This window comes from Sabethes cyaneus, chromosome 1 (assembly GCF_943734655.1).
Source record: "Sabethes cyaneus chromosome 1, idSabCyanKW18_F2, whole genome shotgun sequence".
Taxonomy (NCBI): Eukaryota; Metazoa; Arthropoda; class Insecta; order Diptera; family Culicidae; genus Sabethes; species Sabethes cyaneus.
In genome coordinates this window covers 14848743-14864732 of record NC_071353.1, presented here as the reverse complement: position 1 = coordinate 14864732, position 15990 = coordinate 14848743, and the positions used below count along the sequence as shown (strand labels likewise).

At 42.3% G+C, this 15990-nt stretch overlaps 1 protein-coding gene across 5 annotated transcripts in view; it reads left to right on the top strand.

Moving 5' to 3' along the window:
* LOC128745571 (polypyrimidine tract-binding protein 2) overlaps nucleotides 1–15990 on the top strand; it is a 556866-nt gene that overhangs the window by 523659 nt on the left and 17217 nt on the right. For all 5 annotated transcript variants that reach the window (XM_053842646.1, XM_053842649.1, XM_053842645.1 and 2 more), the window contains 2 exons: nucleotides 5851–5943; nucleotides 14830–15046. In XM_053842646.1, coding sequence (XP_053698621.1) covers nucleotides 5851–5943; nucleotides 14830–15046 — 310 coding nt within the window. The remainder of the gene's footprint in view (nucleotides 1–5850; nucleotides 5944–14829; nucleotides 15047–15990) is intronic.

Genomic DNA, 15990 nt, shown 5'->3' with positions numbered 1-15990 from the left:
CACGGCATGCGAAGATCTTACGATTACAATCGCGATATCGCGACGAGCAATCGAATCGAGCAGTCGAATCAAGCATAACTCAACTGCAGGTGGGTCGAGCAGTCGAATCGCGCATTTGAATCAAGCTGTTCAGTCAACCAGTCCAGTCGAGCAGTTAAATCGAGTAACCTAGTCGAGCAGACGGGTCGATTCGTTGAGTCGAGCAGCCGATTCGAATAGTCGAATCGAGAAGTTGAGTCGAGTAGTTCAGTCGAGCAGTTGAATCGAATAGTTTAATTAAGCAGTTCAATCGAGTAGTTAAGTCTGTCAGTTGGGTCGAGCAGTAAGTCGATCAAATGTGTCGAGCAGTCGATTCGAGCAAATGAGGTGAGTAAACCAATCGAGCAGTTAAATCAAGCAGTCAAGTCAATCGTTCAATCGAGTAGTCGAATCGAACAGTCCAGTCGAGTGAGCAGTTCAGTTGAGCAGTCCAGTCGAGCAATCAAATCGAGCAGTATAGTCGACCAGTTGAGCAATCGCCAGTCCAGCAGTCGACCAGTGAGGTGACTGAAAATAGAACCCATTGCTGCGAAAGCATGACGTTCTGTCAGGGGCCTGTTTTTAGTTACCGATAAGCCTCTCATGACGTCCTGTCAGGGACCTGGTTTTGGCTACAGATAAGCCTCTTTTATCTATAGATGATGGAAAACAAATCGCCCTCCGGCAAATCTGGGTTCGTGGCCAAAGTAGACCGTCTTAGTAGACTTGTGGTTTTCCAATTATTACCTAACTTTGATAGAACTTTGATTTGCAAGCTCTGTTTTGTTTGATATATTGTCCGTCAAATTTAAATCAACCGCCAGGCAGTTTCAGTGAATAGTCTTGAAATAGCGATATAATCTGTAAAGCTTCCAACGTTTTGCATAGTCAACATTCAATAAATAACACAGTACTGATGTTAATTGACGAAAAATATTCGCGTTGCTAGTTGGAAAAGTTAACACAAAAAAAAAACGCAACGAATTGTTGTGATTCTATAACCTAGAAGAAATATGAAAAATTCACACATAAACGAACTAACTTCTTCTTCTGCTTTTCAACAAAGCAAAAAATAAACTTTTTATCTGAAACCCAACGAAGGAGAAAAGATATCAATCACTGACAGTCACAGTCTTCCAAACTCGCTGTTTACAGCCCAGTAGTATCAAGGAAACAGTCTTCAGTTAATATTTTCGAATCATTGCTCATTAAGATAATAGCATGCGTTGGATTTGCAAATTTAAATCGCACGCTTCTTAATGCACAAAGATATTTAAACCAAACCACAAAAAGACATCATAGTTGCCTTGGTCAAAGTGTGCATTTGAAAAGAATTGAACAAAACCAAGAACAAAACTAATGCTGTTCTGTGCCCCACATTAAAGATATTTTTCCAATTCGATCCTATTTTATTAGTAGCGCATCCCAAGTAACAATTCTAAAGCCACTTGGTTTTACTTGAATTTTATGAAGGTTTTATTGTGGTATTTATCATTATCTCTGGTTTAATTGTGGTATTGCGCAATACCCAGAAGATACGAGTCAAAACACACTTATAGCTAGTTAGAAAACCAAAATAAAAGTGTTAATCAAGCAAATTCATTTTTTTGTATAGATTATAGTAACTTTAACCAGTTTTGGATCATTCATGACTTCTGCGGGGTTAGGATTTGAACCTGGGTCCTCGGCGTGAATGCCAACCACTACGCCGGGACTGACCCCTAATGTAAATTCATTGTGGTTGCTTATATTACCACGTTAAAACCAGTTGGCTGCACCACGTCTCTTATAAACTTACCATAAGTGTGGTGTAGCAATACAAAATGGCGCACCAATCAAAATTGATCTTATCGCGGTTGCTTGTCAAACCGCAAGAAATCTGTTAATTTTGTAGAGCGGTTACACTCTGATTAAACAGTTTTTTTGCTGCTATTATGAAGAATACGAAAGTTCAACACCAAAACCATTTTTTATGCGACGCCATATTGCCTTATTCTAGTATTTTGTTTTAGCTCGCAAACAAAAATTCATCAAAGTAAAGTGTTTTGCAGAAAGAAAGTAACTATCAATCGGTTTTTCTCTCACAGGTAGCAACCAAAATGATTTTACTAGAAATTTAGATTGACTAGCTGAATATACTTATTTTGTTAAAATAACCAGTTTTCGGAAATTGCAAAATTTCAATGGCGCGTTGGTTTTACCACCTATCGCATTAATATGTACGATAAAATTTAATGCGCATATGGTGCGAACGAGCTAAGATTGCTGAAAATTTCATTATGGGATATTTTATTATGGCCTTACATGGTGTAACTTGGGATCGTTGTCACAACACTTCTTTTCCAATGAAATGGCAACGTGCGCATGTGTATAGCGCACGTTCCCAACACAGATATCAAATTGGTCTGGTATTAACCGTCGTACGTAAATAATCTTCGACCTTTTGGGACGAGGGGTTTATGTCACTTTTTCTGGTGAACTTCCCAAGCAGAGACATCAATTTGGTGTAGGTTTAATCGTCGTAAAGAATATTAATCCTGTTGGGACGAGAGTGATTTGTCACTTTGTCTGGCGCTTCCCCTAATAACAATGCGACAGAGATATTGACGGAGCTAGTTTAATTGAACAAGAGCGACGGGTGTTTCACAATCGCGGTACCGTTTCATAACCGAACACAATGTTCGAACAAAATCGGGGTGCTCTCAGGGCGCATTTCAGGTATTGCGTTTACGAGACAGCGGAATAATCTAATATCTTTTGAAATTGAGTTGCTGCAAAACAGCATTCGCCTAGATGAACGAATGCAGACTTGACGTAGGGTTAGGAATGTGGGTTTCGGGAGCTGCAATAAAAAACACCCAGATTGAGCATTGATTAATGGGACGTACTTATCGTTTGTCAGGATAACCGTTTATGAATATAAACCTTGACCAAATTGTTTCAAAATGGTAGTCCTGAAAACGACCGTTTTAATTTGTAAACGCAATAGCACAGGAACATTTGCGTTGGTTAAAGCTATTGCTTCTGTTCTAATTAGTAGTTTGAGCTAGGTTGTGCACTTATTGCGGTTTAGATTACTAATTTCGGTCATTAAAACCACCGTAAGTGTGTAATAAAACCCAGATCATATCTAGCGCAATAAACGAAATGGGAAACGCTGGGTCAAGTTTGATTGTGTATCACGCGTCTCCATTTAAATTCACTTTTATTAACATTATTGAAACCTCAAGCTCGATATTCATGAAACAATGGGTTGTGGACAGTCATAGGCGTCCATTTGCTACTAAAAACATTTATCGGTTGATGATCTCGGGAAAATTTAAAATATTTTGATGCTGCAAATTCTTCATTTATTTTACTCATGCAATTTAAATGATCCATATCAGTGACTAAACAAACTTTCAATGGTCCTGTAATATGTGTAATATCCGCTATCACATTACTGATTGAAGAAAAATTTAAAAAAATATTATGGTCACTAGGAGAAAAAGCTTGTGCTGTCGCCGTAGAAACTTTCCTGGCAAAACTTTGACACTTTTCTGCTTTTCAAAATATGAAATTAGGTTACTGTCATGCCACTCCCGGTCGGTACTTGTTTGCTGCGGATGTAAAGTCCCGCTGGGGTAGCACCTCACTAACTTGCCCATCATTTACGATGATGATTCGACACATACTCCTGCACAGTGGGCCATTACGACGACGACGATGACGATGGTGGTGCCGGTTCAATCTTGAAAGTGATCCACAGATTTCGAAACGCGACAGGAAGCCGCCAGGTGCTGTGCTGCGACGCGGGATGGAAACACGCGATGACAAATATGGCAGTAGATTTATGGGTGCCTTTATTTACGGTGAAGATAGGTACCTACCTCACGTTCAACGCTTACCGCTTGTCGGTTTTGGTTTCCTTGCTTACTTCAGATCCTGGCAACGATGGTAGCAGGAAAATATTGACACAAAACGATGGTCGGTAACGGGTCGACGGGAAAGGTAAAGCAGTGGTCAAGCCAGTCAGTCCCTGGCCCTTGTGATCCGGGCATTTTTGCGATATTTTTTTTGTTCGTCTTTTGTTGAGTATTCCGCTCTTATCCTTTCGGGGGCGCATGATGATGGTTGGGTACAATCTCTGCGAGTCAATATTTAGTCACTCCGCCCCGTCATGCCATATCGGATGGGTGCCGGCACCCAGGGATGAGGGAGTTATTTACGATTCGGAAGGAATTTTTCAAACCATTTCCGCTTCGACATATTTGCTTTCGGGTGAACAGATTTGATATTTTCGTTTTATGTTTTGTTCGTCTCTGACCGTTCGTTCCATTCAGTATCCTAGTTCTAGTGTTTCGCTTCGAACTGCTCCAAAGCAGAAATCTAAAAAGGGAAATTTCTTAATTAGAGTAAACTAGATTCGGCGACGTAGTATTCTAAAATGTTTTCAATGTTTCAGAAGTTTAAATCTGCTTAGAAATGTTTCGTTATCGAGTAAATGATATCGCCTTTGGGAAAAACTTTTTGATGAGATGCAGCATGAATATGATTTACGTAGAATGTAAGTTTTACTTCACGGTGAACTGTTGGGAAGTAGTTTTCTTCCTATTGAGAGAAGAAAACATTTTGTAAGCAATAACTGTTCATTTCTTAACAAGTATCTTTTATTCAACGATAGCGTTTGCAAGAATTTACTTTATTTAAATAGCAGTAAGTGGGGGGTAGCCTTAGTGTGTGTAATGTACATTGAGGTTAGGGAGTGGTCTAGAGGCGTGTGAAGGATATGCAGAACCACAGCGATTTACACTATGGTGGGTGGTGGTTGGTGGTTGGTGGTACCATGGCTAGCGGGCCGGAAAAATTCGCGGAACCGTGAGACAGCACATTTACGCCTAAAAGGTAGGCAAACCGCAGCACACACAATGTGAGCTCTTCTGGTGCTGTCGAAAATGTTACTGCCGTTGCTGTTGTGCTTCACTGTTATGACGTTGCCTTGCGGTCTATCATCTCGCCGTATCATCCTCACACCGGGTGAACTACAGAGGCTGCTGCATGCTGGTTGGTTGATGTGGCACGGGGAAAGGCACATTTTCATTGTTCCTCCCTTGCCGTTACTTTACCCTCTACTCATCCTTTTAACCACTTTCATTCCAACCACCTGTCCGACCAACTGTTGCGAGCGCTTTATTTGCAGTTCCAATGTGTCCCCAGCAGTAGTAAAGTAACAAAATCCTTTAAAAGTGGTTTTCCACGCTGGCTGGGTGCACAATACTGCGGTTACACGGTCGGTGGCCGGCGGTTGGCTAGGTGACACAGCTTAAAAATTTTCGAAGCGCAAAGAAAAAAGATAGAAAATTACAGTTGCAGGCTGTTAATATGTACCTTATATTGCTGCAGACCATGAAGAACAAGACGGTTGCCGTGTGTCGTCATCCATTTTTATAGGACGCCCGCGAAATAGCAACCACTACAGAGCTGCTGCTGTGATAGTTCATAACTTTGCAGGAATTTGCTTCGTGCACCGAATTGAGGGGGGAGGTAAAATTTTTAACGATTGGTGGATGTATTTTTGTTTTGTTTTTTTTTGGTGAAAGTGTGGATAAGAAGTAGCACAATTATAGCCGTAATTAAAAGGCAATATTAATCGCACTATCGGTCCTTGAGATCTATCCTTTTTTGGTTAATTTTATCATTATTTTGTTTTTTTTTTAGTTTTGTGTGAATTTTCTACATTTTACATTACCCTTATGTACTGAGTAATAATACCAATAATTTCTTTTTCTTCTTCTCTTGTTTTCGCCTGTAACATTAATGGCGACCGCTGATGTTGGTTACGATGGCAAACAGGGGTGTATGGTGATGTACAACGTGTAAAGATTCTCTACAACAAGAAAGATTCAGCACTCATCCAGATGGCTGAACCTCACCAAGCGTATTTGGGTAAGTAATTAGATGTTAACCATATACTTTTAGGCAATCAAAATAGGCATTGCGGGCCGTTTTTCTGAGCGGAACGAATAGTCTCAGATAACTTTCATCATATTTACAATGTTGCTTCTATTTGTTTGTTACCTATTATATATCTCATGACTTCTGTCGTCGTCATTTTTGTACTGGAACTCGAACACCAACTGACAAACACGTTCAGCAACATTTGCAAATGGAGACAGTCCTAGATAGAGCGCAACACTACATCCTACATCAGTTTGCATCCATAACCAAGCGAGAATGCAACATCGTTGAAGAAAATGACGAACAAAAGTGATCCTAAATTACCACCTTGCGGAACTCCACATTTGTTAACAAACGGTGAAGAGATGCTTTGGCCGTGTTTGACATGAGCCGTTCTTTCAGTCAGATGGGATGATTGCCACGACACCAACCTGCTCGAGGCTCCCATTCGCAACAATTTACGGAATAACACTTTGTGGACAATTTTGTCGAAAGCCGCTTTCAGATCCGCATAGATGACATCTACTTGCGCTGACAGCATAGCCGTCGAACAAGTGGTAACGAAGTCTAACAAGTTTGTAGTTACGGATCTGCCGGGAATGCAACCATGTTGGACAGAGGACATATAAGACTTCGTGGCTTGTAGAATTCGGTCGCTGACAATAAACTCGAACAGCTTCGAACATCGGCGGAAAGGCTAGTAATCCCTCGATAATTTTCCGGACGTCACGACGCTCACCACTTTTATACACGGGAAACATGTATGACAGCTTCCAGCTCACAGGAAATTCTCCCCCTTTGAATGATCGGCTTTGAAAATGGCGGCTAACGGCCCAGCAAAAGAACTAGCACAGCGACAAAAAACAACAGCCGGGCTTCCATCCGGTTCAGGAACAGGGAGCCCATACCATGAACATCCACGCAATTGTGGATACAGTTCCAATCTGCAGCAGCTGATAGGTAAGCAGAAAGTCTGTCGAAATCGATTTTCCGGAAATTGATTTCTCTCCTGCGGTTATCAGTCGTTGGTAGCGACCCCGAAAATTCGTCGCAAACTTTAAAGCGAATATCTAGTGGAGGATGATGAAGATCTACAGGTAGCAGGGGATCTTCGGAAGGTGTTACCACAGTACGGCTGGCCTCAGTCACAAAAACTAAGTCTAGAGAGCGGCCGTTGTTATTCAGTTGTAGATTTACTTGATCCATGGTCAAGAAGTCCATGCCATGGACCAATGCTATATTCGCTGAAGTTAAATACGACAAGTTATTAGGAGGAAGAGTACCGCTCTCGTCTTTGCGCTATGCAAGGCGGGGTTGATTTTTAATCGCCGCACACAAGGACAGTGTCACCTTGAGAGAGGCCCTGTTGTAGATTTCATGGACGGTGCTCGTGTGCTCTTCTATTAAATCAACTGATCGGCTTTTGTCGGGAGGAATGTAAATATTGCACTTCAGGAAATGGCCTCACCTGGAAATGCTGCATGTACAAACTGGAGCAGCTAAGTTAGAAGGTGCGAGCTTGACTGCCTGTTTCCCAATACAGGGGCGGCTCAATCAGCGTCTGTTTCGGAGCGAGCGGCTGAAAATGAAATACTGTATCCCGCAACCTATACCTAAGATGGTAGACCCATTAGCGGGATGTTGGTATCGCGACTCCGGTAAGGTAGTCTGCCGAAACTCTTGTTTATCACGAAAACGGAAAATAGAAATGTGGAACAGATCAATAGGTAAAGGATACGGCAAAGAACAAGAAAACGATTAATAGATAACGAGTGGAAACTTGGTACCGGGAATGTTAGAACTGCTTGCTTGCTCGAGAGCTGCATCGACTCGGAGTGGACATCGCTACTATTCAGAAAGCTCGATGGCCAAATTCCGGAGAAAAGGAGCTTCACGCAGTAGACTCTATTGCAGGCACTTCTTTTAAGTACCACATACAGTGCTTAGAAATCTCATATACAATTTATGCAATACGCCTAAATTGATGCAACGTACGCCTCATTCTCAACATACTGCTACAGATGAAATGAACTCAGCTTTGCCAACCTGAAAACAATGATTCGAGTGAATCACTTACGAATGATATCAAATGTGAATCATTCATTCATTTTGAACTGCCGACGAAATTACAATAAACGTAAATATTGTTTCGAAGTTTTAGTTAATTTCCTTCAGCCAGGCTTTGGTTGTTTTTAAAAAGTAGGCAGTTTAAAAAACTAAACTTTGAGATTTAAAATATCACTCAAGAGCAAGACTGACAGGCTAGTCGAGTAATCACTTAGCACGGTAATTGCTGAATGAATTGTTTTGAAGGCTGGAAAACTGAGAAACACACACTGTCAGCAGCTCAGCAGTCATGTCCATAGACTGACAGATAAAAGATTACTGGAAGGGTAAAATTGTATGCGCTGAATGCGTTTAATATTCACCAGGGCTGTCCATTTTTTCGAGCACAAACCACATCTACTACAGTGGCGGTAGAAAAGCAGAACTTGAAATTGGTTTCGCAGTGTTAGGAAAGCAAAAGCAACGAGTTATCTGGTGAAGGCCCGTGGATGACCGTATATGTGTGTTGAGAATTAAGGGAAATTTTTTCAACCGTACCGAAAAATGATAAATCCGATGATGCTAAGGACGCGATCTTGGATAGACTCGAGAGAACCTATGAAGAGTGCCCAAAACATAACGTGAAATTCATCATCGGAGATGGAAATGCGCAGATCGAGAGGGATGAATTCTTCCGTCTTGTCATTGGAAGACCCTCCATTCCATAGCCTTCATCTGTGATCTGTCGACTAATGAGAAAGGTCTGAGGGTCGTAAATTTTTCCGCGGCCAGATTATTGGTCATCTGTAGCACCTACTTTCCATGTCTGAATATTCGGCAATACACCTGGAGTCCTCCAAATGGAGACTCTGGCTCTCAGCTCAATCGTATCTTGATTGACCGTCGACACTCTTCTGATGTCATTCAATGACAATGTAACAATGTAAAAGCAACAATGTAAGTTTTATTGTACTCTTGCGGCGGTTTTCATGACCAGTTTTGGTTTTAAATGCCATCATAAAAGTATAATAAAACCCAAACTGTTACTTGGGTCATGTACGGTCTTTCCGAGGACCAAATATCGACTCTGGTCACTATCTCGTCGCGTGTAAAATTCGCACTCGCACTGAGAGGACACCTCGTTTTAACATCCAGCGGTTGACGGCAGATGGCCTGGCAGCGGAATACGCCAGAAACGTTGATCAATGAATCGCAGAGCAAGAAGAAGAAAAGGAAGATATAAATGGAACCAGTGTTGCAAAGTCTACACTCGTGTGGTCTAATTTTCTCACAAACGCGTACTCATTCTAACGAACACACCCGCGTAAGCATGCCTTTCTGACTCTCGCTCTTGTTTATTCATGCACTGCAACGAGTTTTTGCTAGTGTGTGTTTAGCTAACAGCTACAGCTACGTCGCTCTCGTTCACCATTGCAGCCCGAGCTGCTGATACCGATTACTCGCCATGGCTCGCACTCCCGCCCGAGAGTAGAGTCGAGGGCGACGATGAAGAAGAAAAGAAAAAGGGATGCAAAATTTGTATCCCAGCCACCTGCCTCACGGGAAGTTGATTCCTCATGAATTTTTTGACGCGCGAATAAGCTATGCAGGAAGACGATGTAAAAATGTGCGTGCGCGAGTATGTGAGTAGCAAAATGTCTGCACACAGCAACGGCTGTTTCTTATACGCCTACGTGTGTAGTTCCAACTACATTAACTCACCAACTAACTTAACGTACTCACTTTTATTAAAGAACTGAACTCCCTTATCCTATACTTAACGTGAACTCACTCTTTATGCTTAAAGCACTATCTCCTTTATCTTACTTAACATGAACCTCCTGTCCGCGGTGTAGCCGCTGGTTTTTAGACAATCATTAATTGTTATTAGTAGGAAGTACTAGAACATTCCTACTTTGCGAATTCCTACCTACTTCCTACTGTTGAGAAAAGAGAGCGTAGAGCGAGACTTATGCTTACTGTGAGAGTTTTACGTTGCGCGCGAATTCAACATGTAGTAGCTCATTAGAGTTGCCCACAGTCGTGCGCCGAGCCGAAGTTGACCCAAAGCAGACGGTAATGACTACTCTCTTGATTTGCAATATATAGTGGAACCTTCAGCGTAACAGCTGGTTTGATGCCGAATGCCGGAGAGTGACAAATGAGAAGAATAGAGCTGCGGACAAAAGAACCCACTGTCTAAAAAAACCGATTACGAGGAGCACATAGTCGCCAGCACAGAGGAGAAATTCGGCACCAACGGCACCCGGAGTTTCTAGAAAAGGGTGAGGTGCAGGAATTTTGCCATGTCTGTGATGTGCAATGATTGCTTACTGACAAAACGGCGGTAGCAACCCGGTGAAGGAGCAATTCCGTATGTTGTTGAATGAAGAGGTAAACACGGTGATCAGTAGAAACCGAATAAAAATTGTGAGCGATGGCCAAGTAGTGGAGCCACCAACACAGGAGGAGGTCAAGGCAATCCATCGGATCATTGTCAGAATCTGGAAGGAAGCACAATTATCGGAGGAGTGGTTTGATGGCCTCATTTGACCTATTGTCAAAAAAACATCGACTCGAATGTAAAAATTATCGAGGTATTACATTGCTCAATACTGCTTATTAGGTGCTTTCCCGTATCATGTTCTGTAGACTGAGACCTCTAGCGAGTACTAAGCTGGTTTCCATGAGGGTCACTTCACGACTATTTGTGTACCAGTTTACCCTGCGTCAGTTACTAGACAAGTTGCAGAAGTACAACTCGCAGACTAATCATCTGTTTATGAACTTTCAGGCTGGGTACGATTCTGTCAATCGAAATGAGCTGCGGTAGATAATGCTAGAATGTGGTTTTCCGACGAAACTAATTATGCTGATTCGTGCGACGCTGGATGAGATGCAGAATAACGAATAGCCCGCTTTCGTGAAGTTGGATGGACTGAAGCAAGGAAATGCATTTTCCAACTTGCTAATCAACACTGTCTTAGATTGGAAGGTGCAGCACGAAGAGCAGACGTGGAAAGGCACGAGATTAAACTCACGAAATCTACCATGCTGCTTGTTATTTCAAATAACGTCTCTATCATAGGAGTCAACCGCAAAGCAATAGAAGTGGCCCTTAGGCCTTTTAAACCGGAAGCAGCGAGATTGGGAGTTACCATTAACACCGCCAAAACGAAGTACATGGTTGCTGACAGAACTGGTGTTGGTGCCGAGGTAAAGCTGGATGGAGAACGATATGAAGTACTAGAAGGATTCATATACCTTGGTACGCTCGTGACTTGTGAAGTTGTGACAAGCCACGAAGTGAAACGACAAATTGCCGCGAATCGGGATTTCTACGGATGATGTACCCGAAAAAAAATTTACATTAAATTTTGTAGTAGAAACAATGCATCTACAGCAGTTTTTATTGTGAACATTGTGCCTCATTCAAATTTTATTAATATTTTTGTTTCTCATTTTACGCTACAGATTTGGCCATATTTCATCATAAATTTACTGCCTTTTTTAATTATATTTTGTTTTTTCGCCTAAAAAAATACCATAAAAGGACGATAACTTTTACTGTACACGAAATTTTTTGTTCGCGAAAAATTAGATTTTCGTATGGTTAAGATACTTACCAACCCGTCATTTTTATGGCAGAATCTCTGAAAACCATGAAAGTTATGGTCGACAACAATAAGTATGACAGTTTGGTTATCTTTTTTGATGATAAATTTTATTATTTTTACTGTATTTTGTGTCCTACTGTAAATCGTTCGGCGCTGGTTCGACAACGGACCGTCACCAATAGCAGTAAAATAAAGTAGAAATGGTTATTGTGGATTAAAACGAACCGGAAATATGCCTTTCTTTGTCAGCAATATCCGTTTCGTTGCAAATAGAAATAATACACCATGCGTGCCCATTGCATTCTCACAAAGAGAATATCGGACAATGTGGAAAATTTATCCAACAATTTCTTATTATGTCATTTTTCACACCTGCAACTATCGTTTATTTTAGTTTTGCTACTTAGGAAAGAAGAAGCAACAATTTATGTTAGAAAAATAAGAAATTTTTGGAGATTGATTGTGTTTTGGTGGAGGCGCATGGTAATATACCAACGAAGGTGTTCATTCAATTCAAACCATATTTCTCACTTCAGTTCTTTAACTCGTAAAAGTTTCAATTCGTGATATTTTTTCCCATCCTGAATAATCCATTGGTTTTTTCTCTGCGATATTCTGATTCTGACACAAGCTAAGGTTTAACAGAATCCAGATTGAAAAATATGTTTAAAATCGTGTACGGGTTGACAGAACATAAAAAAACAACCACCTTCAATACTAACCTATCAAAGTTTCGATTCGACAAACATCGGCAGTAAGAACTTTTTGTTCCATAATATTAGAGCAGTTACATGCCTTAACCAGTGGCCGCGCCGGATGCGTTGTTGAACATTGCTAGTGCAAGTTCCGTTTCCCGTTCCGGGCGCTACTGCTGCGATGCATGCAAAAATTATGCTCAACTGCAATCGTATAATGAAACCTACTCTCGAAGGAGGTGCTGAAAACCGCAGAAGTCCAACAAAGGATATTTTTCGAAGGTTTTTTTTTGCTGTTTGAAGTCTCCCGTGCGCGTGCTAGACGAATCTACTGGTGGACCGCCTCAACCAGTCTGGAAAAGTCTAGGGCCAGGTGAGATTTGCAATACGAAACTGCTGCTGGCAGCCACCGGGCCAGAAAGGAGCGCGCACAAAAAAGGCTTTATTCATTCAATAGCCACGTTTTCTCTGCTTTCGGCACATTGGATAAGAAAGAAAACTATGGTGGGAATGTAATGTGAAGAGCCGGTCTCAATATACAGACCGTACCGTTTTACCGCCAGAGGATTCTCCCGTCCGTCCGATGCAAATTTGGCGAGGATGGGTGTGCGATGCCACCTTGGCTGAAAGAAGAAACCACCGTCGAAAAAAAACCCAGCCCCAACTTGTTTGTTCACCGCTTTCTGCTTCTCTCCCGCCGGGGGTTGTTATTTCATTTTGTACACACAATAAATCTGGTAATAAATAAGTAATCACTTGGTTGTGAATACAGCGGATATTTTTTTTGCCACTGCACGGTAGGAATTGGTTACTGTTTTTCTACTCGCCTGAAGGCTGTGCGATTCGGTTGGCAAAAGTGGGGTAGTTTGATAGTTTGTTATTTTGTACCTGCGAATATTTAACCTAGTTTGGTGTACTCATATTTAGAACGACGGATAGATATCCTGAGAATACAGATGGTACCGTGCAGGTTTCAAAAAATTTTACTTCACCCTGAAGGGTTTCATCATTGGTTGTAATTTTTCTCCTGGTGTTTTGGGGAAAATGTTCAATTCAACAACGACTCCGGGCGGAGGGAGAAAACAGGCTTTCGCTTACATACCAAATAATAATTGGCAAAAATGTTTACAGTTGGCGTGCGGCTTTTGGATTCGCTCTCGATTCGCGCGGTTGATGGCGAAACATGCAATTTGAACAGGAAAAGTTGAGTGTTTCAGTAGCTTCACCGGTACAATGGCTAGACGCGGCTTTTCTCCCTCTCGTCAGCTGACAGGAAAGCAGCAAAAAATGCACATTCTGACAGCGATATTTTAATTCAATTCTAGCTCCAGAAAGCAACGCCCGCGGTTGGCGGCAATGGAATACAAAACTGGAAAACACAGTCATTCGAGCGGGATTAAAAAAACTGAATATATTTAATCCATTTGAACCGAAACCTTGTGTGAACATCATCCCTCCTGCCCTACCCTGCCCTGCCCAACCTCCATCAGTTGATCCGCTTCGGTGAAACGTTTCGAGTGAGACACCGATAAATAAACAGAGGAAAATTGTGAATGAATGAAAGCGCCTTTTTCATTTTTCGAACGGTCACAGCAGCAGCAGCAGCAGCAGCCGCAGCAATGCCCGGTGGGCGTAAATCTCGGAGTGTGCCGGTTGGTAGTTCAATGCGGATTTTGTGGGCCATCCTTCGGGCAGGGGACGGGGATGATGCATGCAGAGGGCGGGGATGATGAAATCCGTGTGATGATAAATATTTTGTAACGCAGTCAATTTCCTGTCGGTTATTTTATTTTATTCGAAGGTACGTTTTTCCTCTACTGCCGCTCCGTGGGCATTTCGGTCTGCATTTGGAATGAATTCGGAGGAAAAACAAAACCCGCCTGTCTGTGAATTCGGCACTGGAAGTACCGAGTAGTGCGACGGTGTGTGTAGTAAATGAAAATTCGGAAATGTCGTGCGCGTCAGCTTAATGTCGGCTGTTTACACTCGCCGATCGCTGCTGGAAGCAAATCAATTACGTCGTTCCACCGGAATAATCGGCCTGGCGAGCTCGGCGGTGTCCGATTGGGGGACAGTGACAAGCGAAGGGAAAGGAATGGGATTATTGATTCTGATTGACCAAATTTTGCAAATAACACTTCGATGGATATGATTGTACGGGAATTATTTCGCAAGCTTTCTAGCGAGTATTGTGCAATTTTTAATTACCAAATTGTTATTTTTTATTGGGAAAAAGCAGAGCAGATCGAAATACCCCCAACAACATTTACTTCGAGGAAGTGATAATAAAAAAGGGTCGAAACGTCAGACAATCAAGCATTTAATCACTTTTCTAGGTCATCTCAGGGATTTTAGCAAATCCTATGAAAAATGCATCGAAAATACATTTTGGTAACCCGTTTAGTTGTTCCGTTCAGATAAATAACCCTGCAATCTCTCTAGTTATTAAAATTGCTAAATTGTAATCAACGCTCGCTAATTCTTTCTAACCATTTTTTTTCGCCCCACGCACGCAGCAATGACCCATTTGGACAAGCTCCGCATCTGGAACAAGACGATCCGTGTAATGGCCAGCAAGCATCAGACGGTACAGTTGCCGAAGGAGGGTCAACCCGATGCCGGTCTGACCCGGGACTACGCACAGAATCCCCTGCATCGGTTCAAGAAACCGGGCAGCAAAAACTACCAGAACATCTATCCACCGTCTGCCACACTGCATTTAAGCAACATTCCGTAAGTATCTAACGCCCCTCCTCACCTCTCGAGTCTTCTCTTGCTTTAGTTTTTTTGCCTCATTCCAAAGTCCGGGCGTATTATTCTTCAATATAGTGCTTCCAATTTGAATTTTTGCTAGCGCCTGCGGTCCCACGGCTCGTAGCGACATAATGCACTCCACGGTGGTCGTTCCGTCCAGCCAGCCAGCCAGCCATCCGGTTTGAAACCGACGAGGGCGAAAGGGTAAACTTTTAATTATCTTCCATCATCACCCTGGGCCCTGGGTCTGGTCGTCCTTTGGGGCCGGTCGGTACGGGTCGGTACTCACTACTGGTGTCTCCGATGGGGAAAGTACGGCTCATTTCATCCTCAATGCTACCGGCCGGCCAGGCATAGGAGGACGACAGTCTCTTTTTTTAAATCCTTTGTCTTTGTCTGCCGTCGTTGTTAAACCTAGCTTGGGGAACTTTTTGCGGGTGGGAATGTAGTGAGTAGAGTAGTGCTGGAGCTAGGCAGAGAGGATGGTTGGTAAAAATTAATAGTTTGGTTACGGGGATGAAGCGCTTGTTGCGCCACAGCCAAAGCCATGGAGGAGGGATGCTCGTATGTTGGGAACTAATAAAAGATAATTGTAATTAAATAAGTGGATTTAGTGCCAGCAATGTTGCGCTCGGGTAGACCCCAAAGTGGAACGTTAGTATAGTGATAAAACGTGGCTTTTTATGGTAAACCGAAGATGACGTTTAAGATAGAATTTGTGTTCGATGGAAAACCACCCGGCCGGCGGCCGTAGACCGAGCGGACTAATGTTGAGGATTAGTTTGCAAATCTGAGACAAGTCTATTCAAATAGGGTGGCTTTGTATTTTAGCGTAATTTAAGCATGCGAAAATTAGACAGTAGTTTATTTAAAACTGTTTATTGATTAGCCAGCAGTGACAGTGAGAGGAAAGATCAACTTTA